Source organism: Varroa jacobsoni, unplaced genomic scaffold (genome assembly GCF_002532875.2).
Source record: "Varroa jacobsoni isolate VJ856 unplaced genomic scaffold, vjacob_1.0 scaffold_462, whole genome shotgun sequence".
NCBI lineage: Eukaryota > Metazoa > Arthropoda > Arachnida > Mesostigmata > Varroidae > Varroa > Varroa jacobsoni.
In genome coordinates, this window is record NW_019213364.1 from 632 (window position 1) to 18,506 (window position 17,875).

The window sequence follows — 17,875 nt, forward strand, 5'->3', positions numbered from 1 at the left end:
CCAAACAGACGAGCCAGTTGTTCTAGCCCGAATAGGTCTAATGGCATAACTAGACAGTAGCCATATAGTGTAGCATTTGCAATCGTGCTATAGAAAGCAACAGTCACAAAACCACCATGTTACTCTAACCCAGCAACTGTGTTGTAGACGAAGCAAAAGCGGGCGCCTCACTGACGCGCCGCCAGCTCTTGGTAGCTTACGTCGTATAGTCACCCAGATATGTTTGGTGACTGTGCTTTTGGCATTTTTTGGGTGCCTCGTTTGTTTCGACAACGATTCCCAAAGCAATGACAAGAACAACAACGGCGACAATGATGAGATTTCGGTAATTATTCAGAATCATTGTCTGTCGAGTGCCAGCAATGGCCTGCATGGTTTGCGATCAGCCGCAGAAGGACAGTTAGGTCTTTATCTACAGAGGCGACAGCAGCAGATCGCAGCGAGTCATGCGTCCATGTTATAGCATATCTACACTCCCTACGTGCGCAATCATCCGCGGAATCCCTGTTTAGCAGCTTTCCGCGCTTTTGTATTTACTTCTATCCACCCAAAATTGTTTTTGGGCCACTGATTGTGTGCCACTGCAGATGATGAGCCAGTACGCTCGTTTATACGGGCAGTCTGCATGTGATGCCTGTCTGGGTGCCATTCATGTTTAGGTAACTGCACTGCTGCAAGTTTAAATACATTTCCACCTGTCCAATTCATAAGAAGGCATATTTAAAATCTAGAACTTTCTAAATGAAAGTAGATAGAAAAATAAATGTTTCTTGTGGGGTTAATAGATATGATAACTAAACGAAGGATAAGCACCTCAAAACATTGTACTACATGTCAGCAGGTTTAGGTTATACTGAGGATTTACCGAGGCCGCTCAGATAATTTTGTAACTGAGTCTCCGTTCAGCCGATGATGTGTGAGCAATTGGTCGCAGTACTTTTATCTATTTGCCTAATAAAAATTACTGGGAATATCCCGCTTAGTAAATGGTGATTCATTACTATGAGCCAAGTAATTTGTATTAAAAAGAGCGTCGTGCGAAGAGACCGCCGACAACACTGATTTATTTACAGAAAAAAATTATCCCTAATCTTCGTTTTAGGAAATTTAATACTGTTTGATTCTTTGCACCATTCTTTGGCAAGGTTTTCGAAAAATGGCTTAAAAATCACATATGAAAAACTTGATTTGTAGGAAAGTTTGGTGCCGTTTTCAGAATTCGGTTGGTATGATGCCTTAGCCTCATGAAGCTACTTCGCTGCACGAAGTAGCTTCTCAAATCAATTCGATCTTTTTTATTCAGCACAATTTTTTTCTTAACAGCACAGTATAGAGATTTCTAATAAAGAGAATATTTGACACATACGTTAATTATACCTAATACCGCAATTCATCCGAATAATAAAGATTTTTCGAAAAACCAACATTTTCCTGAGGTATTTTAGATTGACCAAAAATAATAACACGTGTAATAATGTATAAATGTCTCAAAAGCATTAACAAATGAAATCATTAGTAAAAAAATCAATTTACTCACGAGCCAATTAAGTGGATTTTTTAAGATAAATTAAGTAGTTCTATTATACGAGTTCACTCTAAAATATTATTTTTTATAATTTTCAGAAACAGATTAAAATCTCATATTGATTGAAGCTGGTTATTTTATTTTCACGGAAGCCTTGTGAGCAGATCAAAGCCGCTCTACTTCAATTAACGCGGAAAATTTAGCCAGCGTTAACACATGCGTAGATGTTACGTAATTAGGGCAAACAATAAATGCTCGTGTGGCGTTTGTCATTTCAGGCTTGCGCGTTTAGTGTTTTATACTAAAATCCTTTGCGCATAATGAAAAGACGGGAGCCTAATCATTTAATACTATTTCATTTAATATATAGTTTTATAATAAAAAGACAGAATAAATAAAAAGTAATTTCGGAGTTCATATACTAATTGAAATTTCTTTTTACATTTCGAAAATGTAACATACACGGCAATAGCTATCGCGTCAAAATACAATTGTTTAAGCTCCGTTACAACTTCACTCAACTATACTACCTTGTCTAGTTCAATAGAAGGAAAACTACTGAACGCAGAACTTACGTAGTGACTTCCGCGAGCTATCAACATAAGCATATTTGGAAGTAACTATAACTCTATGCCCACTGTATCTAAAACCATCGTTTTAGTAAGATTTACTAGTCTGCCCGTTAAGTAAAGTTACATAAAATTTTCATGGGAATGATTTCAGGCTCTTCCGACAAATGCATCTCCCAGGCTTGTGTATTTCAATTTTGAATGTACGCGGGAAACCTCCACCTACGTAGGAAAATCAAACAGTAATGCTCCTTCGTATAAGCATTTGTAGATTGAGCACTAAGATACTTAACGTGCTGCTGTGCATAAGCATTTTGGTTGCAGTGGTCTTAGCGAATCTATAAGTCGCAGTACAATATTCCTGAGTACTTGACAGGTCGAATATAGCCAAAACTTATTATGAGCGCTACATTTTACGAAGTTGGCTCAATTTTTGTTAAAAAAGGGTTACTCTCGTAAGCTCCAATTAGGGTAACTGCATTTATATTAAGTGCCGGACTATACTGAATGTTCAGGATGAACTCAGTAAAAGTTAAGCTTATTTTGTCGTGGAACACTGCTTATACAATTCGATTACGGATTGATTATTTTGTCAAGAATCCAATTTATCGACTACAAAGGATAGCAAGAATCGGTGCTGCATATTATATCCTGCAGTGCCACAGGCTATGACCTTCCAAAGGTTTTTTCGGTTGTCAGCATTTGATATTTTTGTCGGGACGCAGATGTAAATACTGATAATTCGTCTTTTCTCGATAGCCTTTTCGGTTCTGTTTTGTGATTTTGTATAACACTTACCTCCGAGGGATAGAGTGGGTCAAGAGACGAGAGACCAACGATAGCGGAGAACAAAACTAACGGTGTCACCCACATGATGCAGAGTTTGATACAGGTTCACTTTTTTCTTATTCGTATGTCGGCGGATGTTACAACAGTCCTACATTCACTAATACCGATAACGCGTACGTCGTCTATGATAGTAACGCGTTGCCGCCTTTGTTCTTCGGGTCTATTTTTTCTGGTAACAAATAACTTCAAACTATGATTATTTAGGCAATAACTTTTTACGTTTAGCGAAACAGGTAAGCAGACGAGAGAGCTTGCTCTATACGTCGACCGGCTGACAATATTCGCCTTGAGCTTCTTGTTCTTGGACACTCCCCGAACAGCTTTAAGCGGGGTTTTTCACGGAGAACGATCGCTCTCCCAATATTATCCGTGTCCCTTTGTGCCGAGTACGGCGGCCAGCCAGCAAGCCGGCCAGGCAGGCATCGAGCGCTAGCTAGCGCTCGAGGTCTCCCGCCAAGACGACGCGGCGGCACGCACCTATACCGCTAGGTTCGCTGCCGCCGCTGTCGCCATCATGGCTCCCGTCTCTAGCGGTGATTTTGCTCACTACTCTCACTTGGTTTTCGCCTCAGTGACACATCGCTACAATCAACGCGTGTCGCCGTTATTTTAGTGTCTGTCGCTTGCATAGCAAACACATTAGCGTCGCCTTGCGCAGTCGTCACCCGCCCCTGTTACCGGCGTCACTCACGCGGCGGCCACTGGCGACATGAGCACACGACCATGACTGTCCCTTCAGAAGTAGTTGCAGGACAGACAACAAGAAAAAATGGACTGGAAAACAAAAGAAACAGGAAAAGCAAAAGATTGACCGGCTAGGAGGAGGAACGGCTGGTGGCGTGCACCAACAGTAACTAGGAAAGCAGCAGCAGCAATAGAATCTTGAAAAATGTGCGGAATAAAAGGAACTGACAGAATGATGAACCAATTATTAATGGAAAAGTAAAATTGTATGAAGGATTAGAAACAGGGATCTCCAGGCTGCTGACATTATACTTGTGCGTTTCCTCTGGAGCCGCCTCACCGAACTCAGTGACAGTTTTCTTTGGAAGAGAGTCAGCGCAGGAGTGAATGCGATCGAGTGATACCGATACGTAGTTTCGGGCCAATAGTAACTGTCGCATACAGGAAACACACGAGGACGGCAACGACCCCACTGCGAACGCCACCAATGGTCCTGGCAACGTCAACAAGAACCGATAATGGAGACGCGTTCTTTAAAACTTATTGCTCGTATGTATCATCATACTCCGCGAGCCTAATGTAGGCAACTTCATGCACAAAATATGTGCAATAATACATGGAATAACAGATAGAAATAGAAAATATACAGACTGATATATAAAAGGAATACATACGTATGTGAAACTATGGATGATAAAAAAAATATTACATTTTATGTATCCCGTGTTTGCTCGACAGTCTATCAGGCTGCTAACAAATTCATTACACACTAATACATCCAATCCATACACTCTAAAGCGCAAAAGATCCCGACTGACCATCTTAAGTCTACCGCGAGGATACAGAAACGCAGTCGTTTCGACCTGACATCAGGTTACTGAATACCAAATTTGGGACTAATGCATTTGATAAATTGTCTATAAAAGTCTAAATTAAAGCATAGTGCGTGCCACGTGGGATAAGCTCATGGATGAACCATCTATCGTCCCACTGGACGGAAGTAGGCTAGCTAATATATCTTCTTCAGCTACAAGCTTTACATACGAAACTAAGAGCTTGCTCAGTTATGAAAATGTACGAGTGGGGCGAGATCTTGCACATTATTTAATCTACGTTTTTTAATTTCGTGCAAGCTTCTGCAGCATCTGTCTACTACGGTGAAGAACACTCCCTTCTTTGTATGGCTGTGAAGAAATCGGGCTGTCACCGAGAAGAGCTCTTCAGGCAAAAAGCGGGCTAGCATATTATAAGATAAGCTAATATTATAAGCAACACATTCTATATTGTTACATGGTGAACAAAGGGGCCTGGCTGGCCCTAGTCGCCACGTTACTTCTCACTGGGTACCTTTATTACCGGCCCCATTCATTATATTACCAACGTTCTCACGAAAACTGGAAAGAGTATCGTAGAAGTTGGTAACAGTCAAACGAGTTTTTTTCCTTTACGATGGACACATTGGTTAGCTAGCCTAGCATGCGCGGTTCTAATTTTCTGTTCTGAAAGTTGTCTCGAATGGAACATTTCTCAAGGATTTCCATTTCGACAAAAATCACTTATGGAAGCAAAAGGTATGCATAGAAGAAGACTAACATATGCGCGCTTATCATCCTGTCACCGAGCTTGTGGATGCGACAGTGGCAATGACATCGTTCCATAAATAATAATAATTTAGACTAAACATACCACGCATGTCAATGTAACTTAGATTATTGTCAATAAACTTATTTTCTTTCTTGTTAAAATGTGTTTGTGGTAATGACATGAGTGAAGACAACGTTGAATATATGGTTAAATATATGGTTACATATATTTATTGATAGCTGTTTACAAAGTGATATTGCTTGGAAAGGAATACACACTCGCTTTTTGGAAGTCCTGTCCTTATTATACTTCAGAAACGACCTCGATCGGAAAACTGTGTGTCGAAGACAATAATAAACGCACTAAAATATCTCCATGTTACCCTCTAAAATAAGTTTCTTGAGATCGGTTTTCGCGAATTTTCCGGAGTCCGTTTTCGGCAATTCCTTTGCAAAAAATACCCCTCCATAAAGATGCTTGTAGACAGAAAACTCCTCTGTGAAAAGCAAATAAACTATTAATGACTCATAAACTATTAATGACTCATTATCATCACTCATGTGCCTTCAACTAGGTATCAACGAACTTATTCTTTCAAGGCTTCTTGTAAAACTTCATAGACTTGTGGATACAATAGCACGTTGGCTGTATAAAGCCTATCTATGATTCCGTAGCCATTTAAGCGATAAATCTTAAAATAAAACTAATTAGTAAACGACGCAAGTATAACTGTCGGCTTGTTCTACCTTTAACCATGTCTGCTATCTGCTTTCTTAGTTCGTCCGAAGGCTCCACTTCATCCTTGAGTACCACGTAAGCAGCCGGTGCTTCACCAACTTTATCATCCGGCAAGCCGATAATGGCCACCTCCCTGTTATTCATAAAATGTCAGATTTAGCACCTCTAAGTGTTTAATCGATCGTACTCGAATTAATGGAAGGTTAGGCTAACCACTCATTATTAGGTTTTAATCTGAGTCTCGATTCCCAGCGTCTGGTTATTAGCCCCTGAATAATTATAGAAGATATGTATACGAACATGGCTACAAACCGCTGTAGACATATTAAGAAATTTTATGGAAGTTTCTCTAAGTCACCCGTTCATACTTGATACTCTCATGGCTGCTAATAAGGAAATCTTCAAGTTCAGCTGGCGCAAGCTGATTATCCATGCACTTGATCATTTGCTTGATACGCTCTAAAATAAAGTACACTCCTTGTTCGTCCACATAACCGCAATCCCCTACAAAAAAACATTTATAAAATGAACGCTTAAACAAAAAAGCTTTCTAGCGATTAAAAAAAGGGATGACATCCATTTGCTGCTAACAGAAAGCTCTCAATACGTTTTTACGTACGAATAAATTACAGTTTAGTGAATGCTGACATAAAAGTGCATTTATTATATATATGTATATATATATACCAGGCTTGAGACGCATCCATGTAATGAGCCCAAGAATCATTGGACACATGTGTACCTGTCATGAGCCAACCATTAACAATGGTTTCAGATGTAGCTTCGGGATTTTTATCATATCCCTTCATGTTGCACGGAGCTCTGATGGCGATTTCTCCTTTCTCATTTGGGCTAAGGGCATTTCCTTCGCTATCTACAATCTTCATTTCGACGCCGGGCATAGGCAAACCTATGGAGGTTATCCATTTTTCTTGATCGGGAGTTGCACAAACAAGGAGAGACTCGGACATCCCGAAGACTATAATACGACACAACCAATACAGCTTGTTAAGAGGGTGCAACTATACACAAGTGATCTTTTTCTTAGAAAGCAACACAGTCTTTTTTGGGCCTTTCTGATTTTTTAGGTATCAGCATTGGGGCATTCTAACGGTTAAATTAAAGTTTTCAGAGTACATTTCTATGACTGACGGCGAGGGCCGGAAACATCAAATTGTTGAAGGCTTAACCAGGAAGGAAAGGTATTTTTTGGAAGACGGAAGATGCTAGCAATATGTCAACAATGCTGAGGGGATGCGTGTGGAGCATGCGTGGCTACGAAACCGAACGCGCGCATCTCGTGGCTTCTGTAGCGGAGTCCTAGAAGCCTCAAGAGCCAGAAGCTGCGAAGCACTTCTGGCAAAGGGTAGACCCTTGAGAAATCCTCAGTTTTAGTAGTAGAGTTACGATTGTATAATGTTTAATATTTCTGTAAAGTTCCCTAGAAACGAAATGGTAGGAATTCATTTCAGTATCAAGTTCCGTCATTATTTGAAAGATTTAAAAGAACCACACTGAAGATGCATAGATTCATATTGATTCAGTGTCTTTTAAACAAATATCTTTTCGTTCAAGGGCCAGGCCGCCTTAAAAGCTTGACTAATTCATTCACTAGGTATCTTACCCGTAATCGCATACGAGTTAGTGAACTTTTTCACTGCAGTCTTATCTCGTAAAGAATCGTTGCTATCGTTTTTACGCGGACTTCGCTTTCTGCCTAAATTAACCGTTTAGGATTAGTGGACCCCCAAATGATATATTTATTAAGCTGAGTTCTGAATTATCCAGCTGAATAGTTTCGATAGTAAAAAGTAATTATATACAACATGTAAGCCTATAGATCAACTAGACATTAAGAAAAATATTTTGTACCTAAAAGGTCATACTCAACCGATACGGTAACAGTCAAGATTAAGCAGTGAAAGAAACTCCTTCGACCAAGACACGCTTACGACGCCACCACCAACAAGAACAGTTTTGAGTGTACTACAGCCACCAGGGTTGATTTTCAGTAAGTCGATCATCGCTTTTAGCACGACCGGCATGGCTATTAAGAATGTCACCTAAAATGATCGAGCACAAAATGTATAGGTTATCTAAGTAAAATTTATATGAGATAATACTTAGTGATCATTTTATGCAGAACCTCTAACACTGAAGAACATATGTTTCTAAAAGCTAAAATTTCCCGATTTTATAACCGCTATAGAGAACAATCCACTTAATTAGGATAACATTCGTTATTGAAATTGATTACCCTGTGTACAAGTTTCGAAAACTGCACACTGAGTATATACGAAATTTTCTAGGGGACCGCTCATAATAGATATTGAATCGCCACATAAAATCAATGAAAACTAATTTTTATCAGTTCTTGCTAGAGTTCAAGATTGTTTTTATCGCTAAATCGACCATGTGGGGCTTCGTTGTATATTGAACTAGATTCATTAAAGCTAACTCAGTTACCATTTTGACGGCCCACTAGATCCTTAACATTGACGGTAGAACTTTTACGTTCTACATTTTGAGCGAAAACTTTATTTCCTATAGCCGAGTTCCGAAGGCATTGCATACACTTCGGCGTAAAATGGCGTTTATACGACAGTATTTATGCACTGCTAAGCCGTAAAAGTATGACTCATAAAATTAGAATAATACATTTGGTGAGAATAGGATGCTTTGTATTTCTATATTTTATAATCTTCCGAAGCATGATTTACCTATGCCCCCGTCAGTCGTATACTAGGCAAATCTACTACGAAGTACGCTACTTGCCCTGTGCGTGTCACATATTCGAACGCAATCTCGAAGGTCGCGTTTGACGTCGCCGATAATGCTGGTAGCACCTACGTTAAGCGCAAGCTGAAGGCTCAGATTTCCCGATATGTGACTCAGTGGGCCCCATTGAAAACAAACGTCAGTCGAGCGAATCACGTTACTTCCTGATGGACTACGAGCAAGCGTCAACGAGATACGAATTTATCAATTTTTTCGCTATCGACATATGATTCTAGCACGCTTTTTCAATCGTATAGCGTCGGCCGTTTATGAGGGTAGACTTACCCGTAAATTTTTACGGTACCCAATTCGTAAGCGACGCGTTCATATGATATATTATATAATCATAAGCATTTTTTTATTTTCTAGAAAATCAGTGTGAAAGAAGCACGCATCCCATAGACTGGTCGTGCTGGCACGACCGTTTGAGACGCCATAGCAAACATATAATCAGCACATCTTTGCACAAATACATGCTAGGTGTCAAGACATGGGGCAAAACTAAGCCTCCAAAGTCCAAGAAAATAACAGATACTATTTTGTCAGCTAACTTTGAAAGCTGACCATTACTTTTTAATAAAAATCTTTGACTTATTGTATTATTTACATTATCCCAATATAAAAGGCTGTTACAGGAGAATCCGGCTGAAATCAGGGTTGCATAATCTTTCAACTACCCGCCGCTAGCAGATGAAACTCGGCTCTTCTCTTCTATAAACGTGTGAGTGACCGGTTGAGTTTACTCCAGAATAAATTAGTTCAGGGAGAAAAATACCTTTTAGTCTTAAAAGACAACATCCAGCGGTAAAACTTTCATTGCCCAAAAGTCGCAGCGCAATTTTAGTAGTTTATTGGAAATTGGTGTAGACATTAGGCGAGGAAGCCTTAGGTAAAAGTACAGTATGTAAGTAGTGCAAACGCTTCAACAACGGAGAATGGAATGTTGAAGACCAGCAAGGGGGACTAGTTGTCGAAACCTGAAAAATAAGAACAAATCGCCGCAATTGAGAAAGATTCTCACGAAAACAGAGTTTAGAGTCTGAGCGTTCAGAGACCAAACTGGCGTCTCACATGTAACGTGTTGCCAAATTATGCAACTCGACTAGTGAAAATGCGGTAACTGATTAAAAATGGATCTCCTGCAAATTGACTCTGGGCCAGTTGGAAATAGATGTGGTGTATTTCACGTGTAATTCGCAGAACTTCAGTCAATAAAAACCCCGCCTGCAATCATCGTAAACGAGGCATTGACCCTTACCGCCAGCCAAAGAGGGACGCGGCAATAGAATCGTATCGCTCTGAAGAGAAATCGGGTTTAGTAGTAGTATCAAGTAGGTTCGAGCGAAAAACAATTTTAGGCCTCGCAATGTACAGCAGAAGGATCTGCTGTAATCAAACACTTCCCGAAAGTATAATGAATATAAAATAAAAAAAAATAATCAATGCAGTCTGCTATCTCAAGAGACTTATTACCCAGTAGCACGGCAGTCGAAAGCGCATAGGTGTACTTGCTACTAACGCCGCATCTTATCGTCGTACCTCGGTTACCTTGGGATTCAGCGAAATGCTATTCAGTCCGCTTACTGTCGATCGAAGTCCGTGTAATTATAGGATGTTCAATACTTTAAGAGGCGCAGCTGGCAAGCAAGCATATCCAGTCATCGATTTACTTCAAGAAGTCATAGATAGAGAAGTTATATATGAGAACGCGAATGGTAGATATATGGTTGTCCAGAATCGAATGAGCGTTGAGTATGTAGAAAATTAAAGAGATTGCCTCTAACACGTATTAAAAAAATATATATAAAAAATCATCATTCTATGCTAACTAGTTTAAAAGATATTCGATTTTTTAGTCTGCCGGTTTCGCTTTTAACAACCTAATTGTAAGTTATCGAAGAAGTATTAATCGTTTTTTAGTCAAAATTAAAGCAAATATTTTTTATATTATAAGATAATACCTCTAAACTAAATGTGCGCCCTTTTGATCGGTGACGTTTTACGGTTTTTCTGGTAGCAATATAATCCCATTTCTGTGGTTGCTTGGCGAAAAACTGTGGTTGTATTCTTCCATCGAACTTTTCATTAAAACTATTAATAACGCTCTGCAGAGGCCTAAAGAGATGACAGGCCGGTGGTGCGATGGAAAATCCGAACTCTACGGCGGTGACATAGAAATTTTCCATCCGAAGTGCCTCCATTTTTTTGAGTAGCTCAGGATGTATGTCGTTTAGTAGTGTCATAGTGGAAGGCAAAGCCTCTTCTGTTCATTAAGGCCAGTCGACTCTTTCAATGGCTTGTTGTAAATCTGTTAGTTATTAACAGCAGGCGGAATACTACGAATGAATCGTTTTACCAAACGACAGCAGGAAGTCATAATGCACGACTCCTTTCCAATCCTACCAACTGCATTGCATCACCCTATTTGGCGTCATTCTGGAGTTTACCACAGATTGTGAAGCACATTCTCCATTATCCACTAACGCATCTTAACCACTAACAGTATAAATTCGTTTATGGCCTGAATACCAGTTCTATCTTTATTGCCATAGAACTGTAACGTAAAGCATTTTTTCACAAGGCGCTTCACTTTAAGAATAAAAATATTTAGAACAATCTTAACACATCTACTGCTGCCGAATTTGCTACTAACGTCAACTTAACACGGTATTATCTGCAACAAGTGACCTTGAGGTTTTTGTATATATATATATATATATATATATTCCGAGTTTAAGTCGCACGGATCTTTGAGGACAAAATGCTTGACAATAAAGGTTGTACCCTGTTATCCTGAATTGTGCGATGAATCCGCTATGGGTGTGCAGCACACCTTTAGGTAGGCCAGTTGTACCCGACGTGAATACTATCAGCACCTGAATATCACAATAAAATACTCAAGATCTAGTTGTACCATTTTCGACTCATCTTCATACATCTTCACTCATATAATAAAAATACGTATATCGGTTTAGAAGTAAAATAAGCAATCGAGGCGCGTAGTATCTATCGAGCTCAACTTAATTTTTAGGTTAACACGACTAGGGTGCTATAGAAGATATTCATGATTAATGGCTAGCTTAATTAAACATTTAACTGCTTTTCGAGTATTATTAGAGCACGCAAAGTTTAAACGTTATCCGCTGGGGGTTATTGCTAAGACATAGGTGTGCGTGACAACTCACTTCGTCTTCACTCGGGTCAACGTCATCTGGTACCCTGAAACAGGCTCTGCGCTTTAATAGATCCTCCATAGTGGCTGCGATACGTAGATCGGTGGCAGGCGAACCCATATTAGCCACCACAACTTTCTAATAATTTCACGAATAAAAGAACAACAAAGTTGCAAGAGACGAAGCTTCAAAATCGGATTACCGATATCGATGTTTGTACAAAAATTGTTACCGCAGCGTAAACACACGTACAAAGAGATCACCCGCAAATGTTTGCCCATGAAGCTAGTAGTAAAAATCAACGAGAAATGTTAAACAGCTTTTTGCGACAGTCAAAAATAAACTATGATTGCATCAGTTAATTGAAGCCTTGGTTTTCGCAGATGTCAGTAGCATTAAGTGCTTGACCTTACTTATATTGACCGGATGTTAATATCCAAAACTCATTTAATCATTTCTGGATCGAGCAAAATTTACCAGATTCGTTCGATATCCCATCCCAGCGATCACCCACTATTTCAATAGTAGAGTAGATTGGTTTGTAAACACAAGTTGCTTGTAAATTTCAGCCTAATATAAACCCGTCTTGTTTCTTTGAGGGTTGATTTTGGAAAAATTAAGTGCCACTATTACTATTATTGCCGTTTTGCATTTTGCAAATTACTGTACGCTGGACGAAAATACCTAATTTTAGTGAAAATACGTATCAAAAAGTGTGAATGGATGAGTCTAATTGAAACTAATTGGTAATCTATTGAACATCAACCCTATCGTACAGGTAAAAGGTTGCTTTTCAAGCGTATTTATGCATGTTTAACTTCAGCCCATCTATTATTGATTCTAATAAGTTTAATTATCAAATGTGTTCATTGAAATTAGTCTCACCCGAACCATTGGAAGTTGATCGAGTGATTGCAGTACTACGTTATAGCATGCTTTATCGGTTATGATAAATTCGACATCCGCCGCAGTACATTGATACACCATCTCGCCTGAAATGTCAATGAACGTAACTGAAGAACCACGCCTTTTTGTAGCGTACACGAAATCACGAAGCAACAACACTCGCCTTAATACCCTATATATATGTATATATATATATATATATATATAAATGCTGACTCACTATAAAACCGAACTAATTAAGGTTATGGTATTCTGCCTATTGCTGTTATTGTTATAGTACTAAGATATCGACTACAGACGTAAAACGCGCAACCACCGACTAGATCTAATTCGGCTAAGTCGATTATTTTTTTTAAGCCTTACGACTATCGGCAGTAAAGCTTGTTGGATTTTAACAGAAAACAGGATTGTAGCGTAATCAAACTGGCCAAAGGCAGTCTGCCGCCTGTATATATCCAGTGGGCCACCTTCACAATAGCTACTATTGGTATAACTGAGCTATAAGCTTGTACTGACAAGCGTCAACTAAATCGTCTTACTTACGAACGGTAAAGCTAGTCTTGCATGCAACAGTGGTTGCATTCAAAAATTCTAGTGCTAAAAGAGCAAGAACAGACTGCATCGAATTATCGGCATGAAGCGCTACCCGTTGACGAGCTGTAACCCCGATGGCAGACAAAGCTCCAGCTAACTGAGACACTGTTTCCAGAAGCTCCGAATAAGTCAGTAAGTCACCGGTTACGTGGTCCACCTGTGGATTGTTTTCTTGGTCATTTTACTGTGCTAAATATTTTTGAGACTAAACTAAAATGTTAAATTAAACTAAAATGAGAATTTTACCATGCTATACTTTTTCGTTATTAATTAGGAACATATAAACACTCACTATAATAGGTCCACGGGCATTTACTCGAATTTTTCGATGCAAACAATTGTAGCGCGCTGTTCAAGGCTTTGAGCTATTCGTAGAGAATAGTATATACGTAGAGCGTATTCCTATGATGTGGTTGTAACACCGAATTAGGAAGCAGACGCCGGATCTTTGAGGGTTAGTTTTGACTATTAGAATATGTTCAGAGATAGTCTCTTATACTGGGAAATGCTTGTGTGATAGGTCTCTTGTATTAGACTCATGACGTATACGATACCAAAAAATCCTAATCGTTTCATACCTGAGCGATGAACAACCTCATCTACCAGCGCATTTGTAATGACTTTTAAGACTACATACCAGGGCAGTCTTGTCACCATAGTAAGTCCATCTTGCCCGATAATGGTCACACAATGAACCGTCTCCAAGACAAAAAGTATCCACATCGTCTAAGGCCATTTTGTCCACCGGCATCTCAATGACATTCTCCTTGGCTCCACAAAAGCAAAACAGGTTCATCATCGTTCGTCTCGGCAAAACAGGTTCTTGTTGTGTCTTACTGAAGTAAAGACATAGTCATTAATACATTGGCAAGCGTGTATTAACCGACTTTGTTGAAAACATCTTTCTTTACTCACGAAGAGAATATTAGATGGTGGTTGTTATGCCTTTACTTTTTTGTCTGACCTTGTATTAGATGTGTATGCTATGCAGCTAAAATCATTGGCTTTCATGGAATCATTAACCCATTGATCATTGGAAGCACTGGAAGGCCTTCTGTAAGCCAAGTCACCTAAGTTTGTAAAAAAAAAATGCACGCTAACTGCTTGTTACAGGTTTTTTACTTGAGAAGTTGAAATCTGAGGACCTCCAAAGATCCGAGAGCGAAATGGGTCCTCGTTAAATCCGCTGCGCGCACCCTCACCACTCTCTCTCTTCCCATCCAAACGTTGTCAAATCGAAGTCTATTAGCATTTCGACAACAATAGCTAATGAAGTGCTCCAAATAGTAGTCACATCAATATGTCACTGCTAGAATAATAAAACATACTTGATTTATTGCCTCTTCGTTAACGAACAACACATGCTCATGGATAGGCTCGTTTCATAGCAGACTATCCGGCAATATGAACTGGCAAAATTGACATTTTGTCGATTAGTCCTAGTCATATAACTTCAAGTTACATAGATGTTCACTAAAGCGAGATAGATAGCTTTATTATAAAGTTATATAGATGTCCACTTGAATGATTATCCTAGTCTGGTCGATAAAATACTCGTGCTTATACGACGGTTGTGTGCGAGACATCAAAATAAGTTTAATAGCCTTTAGTTTAATAGGCTCGTTTTTAAAATAGACAATAGATTCCATCTGGTTTAATCACAAGAACTGTGGCGCTTTATGTTCATGGGTGAAAGCCAGCGTAGCTTGTATACACCACAAAGACTTATATTCCTTCGCGTATACACTAAATTCTCTATGGAACGTGCTTGGCATTGATAGAGGATGCCTGTCGAAAGATTATTTTCTGTATGAAGTTAGCACTAACGACTCACAGTCATCTAATTTATCCGCTATTTCTAAATCGTGTAAGCGTTTCTATGTGTTTTGGCAAGCGCAGGTCAAACGAAACCAATGTAGACTACGTTCTGTAGAAGGACACCCCAGCTTCAGCACAAATTCAAAGCCAACTGATAATGGAAAATCCATTTGGCTTTATCGTGGGCCGAGTCTCAAAAAACCACGATCTCCCAAGCTCGTTTGCAAGTATTTCGAAAACTGTACCCCGTTGAGAAAGGTAGAAGGGACATGTATGGTTGAGAGTCTCTGAACAGAAGTGTATTTACATGGATGAAATACGGGAATTATTGATTGCAACAGAAATAAGCCAGCAGAAGCAACGTATAACTTACCGTAATATTAAAGTTTCACGAATACTATTATAAGAATATGCAAACATAGAAGAACACACCTTAAACATTTTTCAATTTATTTATATGTTAAAAAAATACTCCGTAAGCTTTTATAGCTAACATTACCGTAGCTTTAATAAAATTAAATTCGCGTTAGCTTTTTTTATTCTATTTTACTCTGACGTTGTCGGGTTTAAGTTCTGTATTCGTTGACTTCTAAAGGGATTTCGTTTCCACCCGCTGCTTTTCAAATCGCCATTTATACCTCCGAAGGGTCCCACCCATTAGTCAGACTATGATACGGACAGTCGATCGCCGCTCCTTGATTTCGCACATTTTTTGTTGCATAAATATTATATACATTTTTAAATGAAGTCGGAACAGGCTTTTTCCTGGCTCTGAAGTATAACAGACTTTCAGAAAATTACTCAACCCAATTTTCGTGCAATCAGAAAATAAAAGAATGAACATATTTACAACGTATATCGTCCCAATTTTCGTGCAATCAGAAAATAAAAGAATAAACATATTTACAACGTATATCGTCATTTACATGGATTTGTATTATATAACCTAGTGTCAGTGGACGAATGCATCACCGTAATTACTGATAACAGTAATTTACGGTAGAAAATATGGGGTCGGTACAAAATATTCATCCTGACCTGTTTTATTATTAGGTCACAGCAGATATATTAGTCTAATTAAATAAGTACAGCTCCGGTTGTAGCAAGGCCATTAAAAGTGATGGCAACGTTTTAACACTTTTATGGGGTGAATGAAATAAAATACTTTTCTAGGAAACTACATTTATGGAGCGTTCTAGCCTGTGCGATTCGCTTTCGTTTTTACTTATTGTTTATTTCTGTTCTGCGCCTTACTATATTTAGATTAAATGTACGGAATAGAAAGATGAAAGACTAAGTAGATATACTCAAGAATAATAAATAATAAAACTCAAGCATTACAAATAATGATAAGCGTGTTAGTGATAAATGTGATGTATTCGTCTGTGAACTTATTTGGCTTACGTATTGGTTGGTGGCGATGAAAAAGTTGTTGTGGCCATTGATCTTGTCAGCTAGGCTCCCTTATCGCGTAACCTATCGTTTTACTAATTAACCGAAACGCTCGCATTCTCTGTCTACAACGAAAACTCTATGATGCATCATTAGAGTTTATTGTAAGCCCTTGTTACTTTCCAACAACATGGGCCCTGCCCCCCCTCCCCCCCCTGCGCAGCGACGTCTAAGGTCAGTTTTATTCTTCACGGCTACTACCTACGTTATGAAAACAGTCTATCTAATCCGCTATCACTGCCCAAAATAGCTCCAACGTAGTATTTTTAATCGCCAATACACAGGCTGTCTATAGCATTGCGGGAACCTGTAGACTCCTTGCTGGTATCCGCGTAGGTCGTCACTTAGCAGCATGACGAACATACGAACCAGTAAGTATCTAAGGGCAGGAGAAGCGTACCTGTGGTACATTAGTGGATACATGCTTTTGCCATATTTGTTTTCATACCTCTAAAACGATTCGATAATGCAGATACGAAAAAAGTGAAAGAGAAGGACAAAAGAGAATCAGGACATCGAGCACTGACATTTCGCAAGAATCCAGTTGCTAAACGTTATTAAAGAGCTCATTTTTTTTTTTTATCTTCATACTCACAAAACGCTATCCTAAGCGATTACAATTGGGGTTCCACATTTGGACAAATATTTAAGCGGCAAAATATTCAAAAGGCCACCTGCAGTTAACTAACCCGAGCCCTGTGCTGTTTAGTATTCTATGGTAATAAACTTACGATATCTGCGCATCCTTAGACTAAGCAAAACTGTTCGCACTGTCTAACGCAACAGCTATCTTGACATCGACTAGTCTAGAGGGACGCTTGCGTGTATCTGCTCTTTAAAGACACCGAGCAATTAGTGGAGTTTTGTACAAGGCTATGTCAGAGAAGAACGAACCTGCTATTTTGATTAAATTCAGTACGTATTGATTGGCTTCTTACTTACACTTAGGCTCACTGCTTGAAAACTGTCGTGTCTCAAAAGTACAAAAACCTTGCAGTAGTAGTTTACAGACGCTGTTGTCTCCGCCATTCTGAGTGAAGTTGTGGGTTACCTCGATGCTTACGAATCAAAGATATTTGCATTACCACAGTTACGTCAGATATTCCTTAATCATGATATGATTTAATCTTTATTTGAGAACATTTGCTGTCAGTTGAAAGAACGATAGAAGGTTATCAGTAAATACTACACCTAGACGTTAATGT

At 39.1% G+C, this 17,875-nt stretch overlaps 1 protein-coding gene across 3 annotated transcripts; it reads right to left on the reverse strand.

Annotated features, from left to right (window-relative positions):
- Positions 1-5,411: 5,411 nt before the first annotated feature.
- LOC111260628 (uncharacterized) lies at positions 5,412-17,763 on the reverse strand. 3 transcript variants are annotated; one of them, XM_022833533.2, is made up of 11 exons: positions 14,038-14,136; positions 13,350-13,557; positions 12,792-12,892; positions 11,913-12,038; positions 11,512-11,603; positions 8,725-8,899; positions 7,841-8,012; positions 6,692-6,928; positions 6,318-6,453; positions 5,958-6,082; positions 5,412-5,707 (listed from the first exon to the last, which is right to left on the reverse strand). In XM_022833533.2, the coding sequence occupies exons 1-11, from the start codon at positions 14,134-14,136 to the stop codon at positions 5,574-5,576; spliced, it is 1,605 nt and encodes a 534-aa protein (XP_022689268.2). In that variant the 3' UTR covers positions 5,412-5,573. The 3 variants fall into 3 exon arrangements, with proteins under 3 accessions (XP_022689268.2, XP_022689267.2, XP_022689270.1); XM_022833532.2 differs by having other exon boundaries at positions 12,786-12,892; XM_022833535.2 differs by lacking the exons at positions 5,412-5,707; positions 5,958-6,082 and adding an exon at positions 17,613-17,763 and having other exon boundaries at positions 6,089-6,453; positions 12,786-12,892; positions 14,038-14,236.
- Between the last annotated feature and the right edge of the window lie 112 nt (positions 17,764-17,875).

Bases quoted from the DNA above. Each gene is read 5' to 3' on its own strand.
- LOC111260628 (XM_022833532.2), bottom strand. From the start codon at position 14,136: ATGGCCTTAGACGATGTGGATACTTTTTGTCTTGGAGACGGTTCATTG. The intron at 13,558-14,037 runs GTATGTAGTCTT...AACAATCCACAG, and splicing joins ATGGTGACAAGACTGCCCTG to GTGGACCACGTAACCGGTGA. The intron at 6,929-7,840 runs GTTGAGTATGAC...GTCGTATTATAG, and splicing joins TCTTGACTGTTACCGTATCG to TCTTCGGGATGTCCGAGTCT.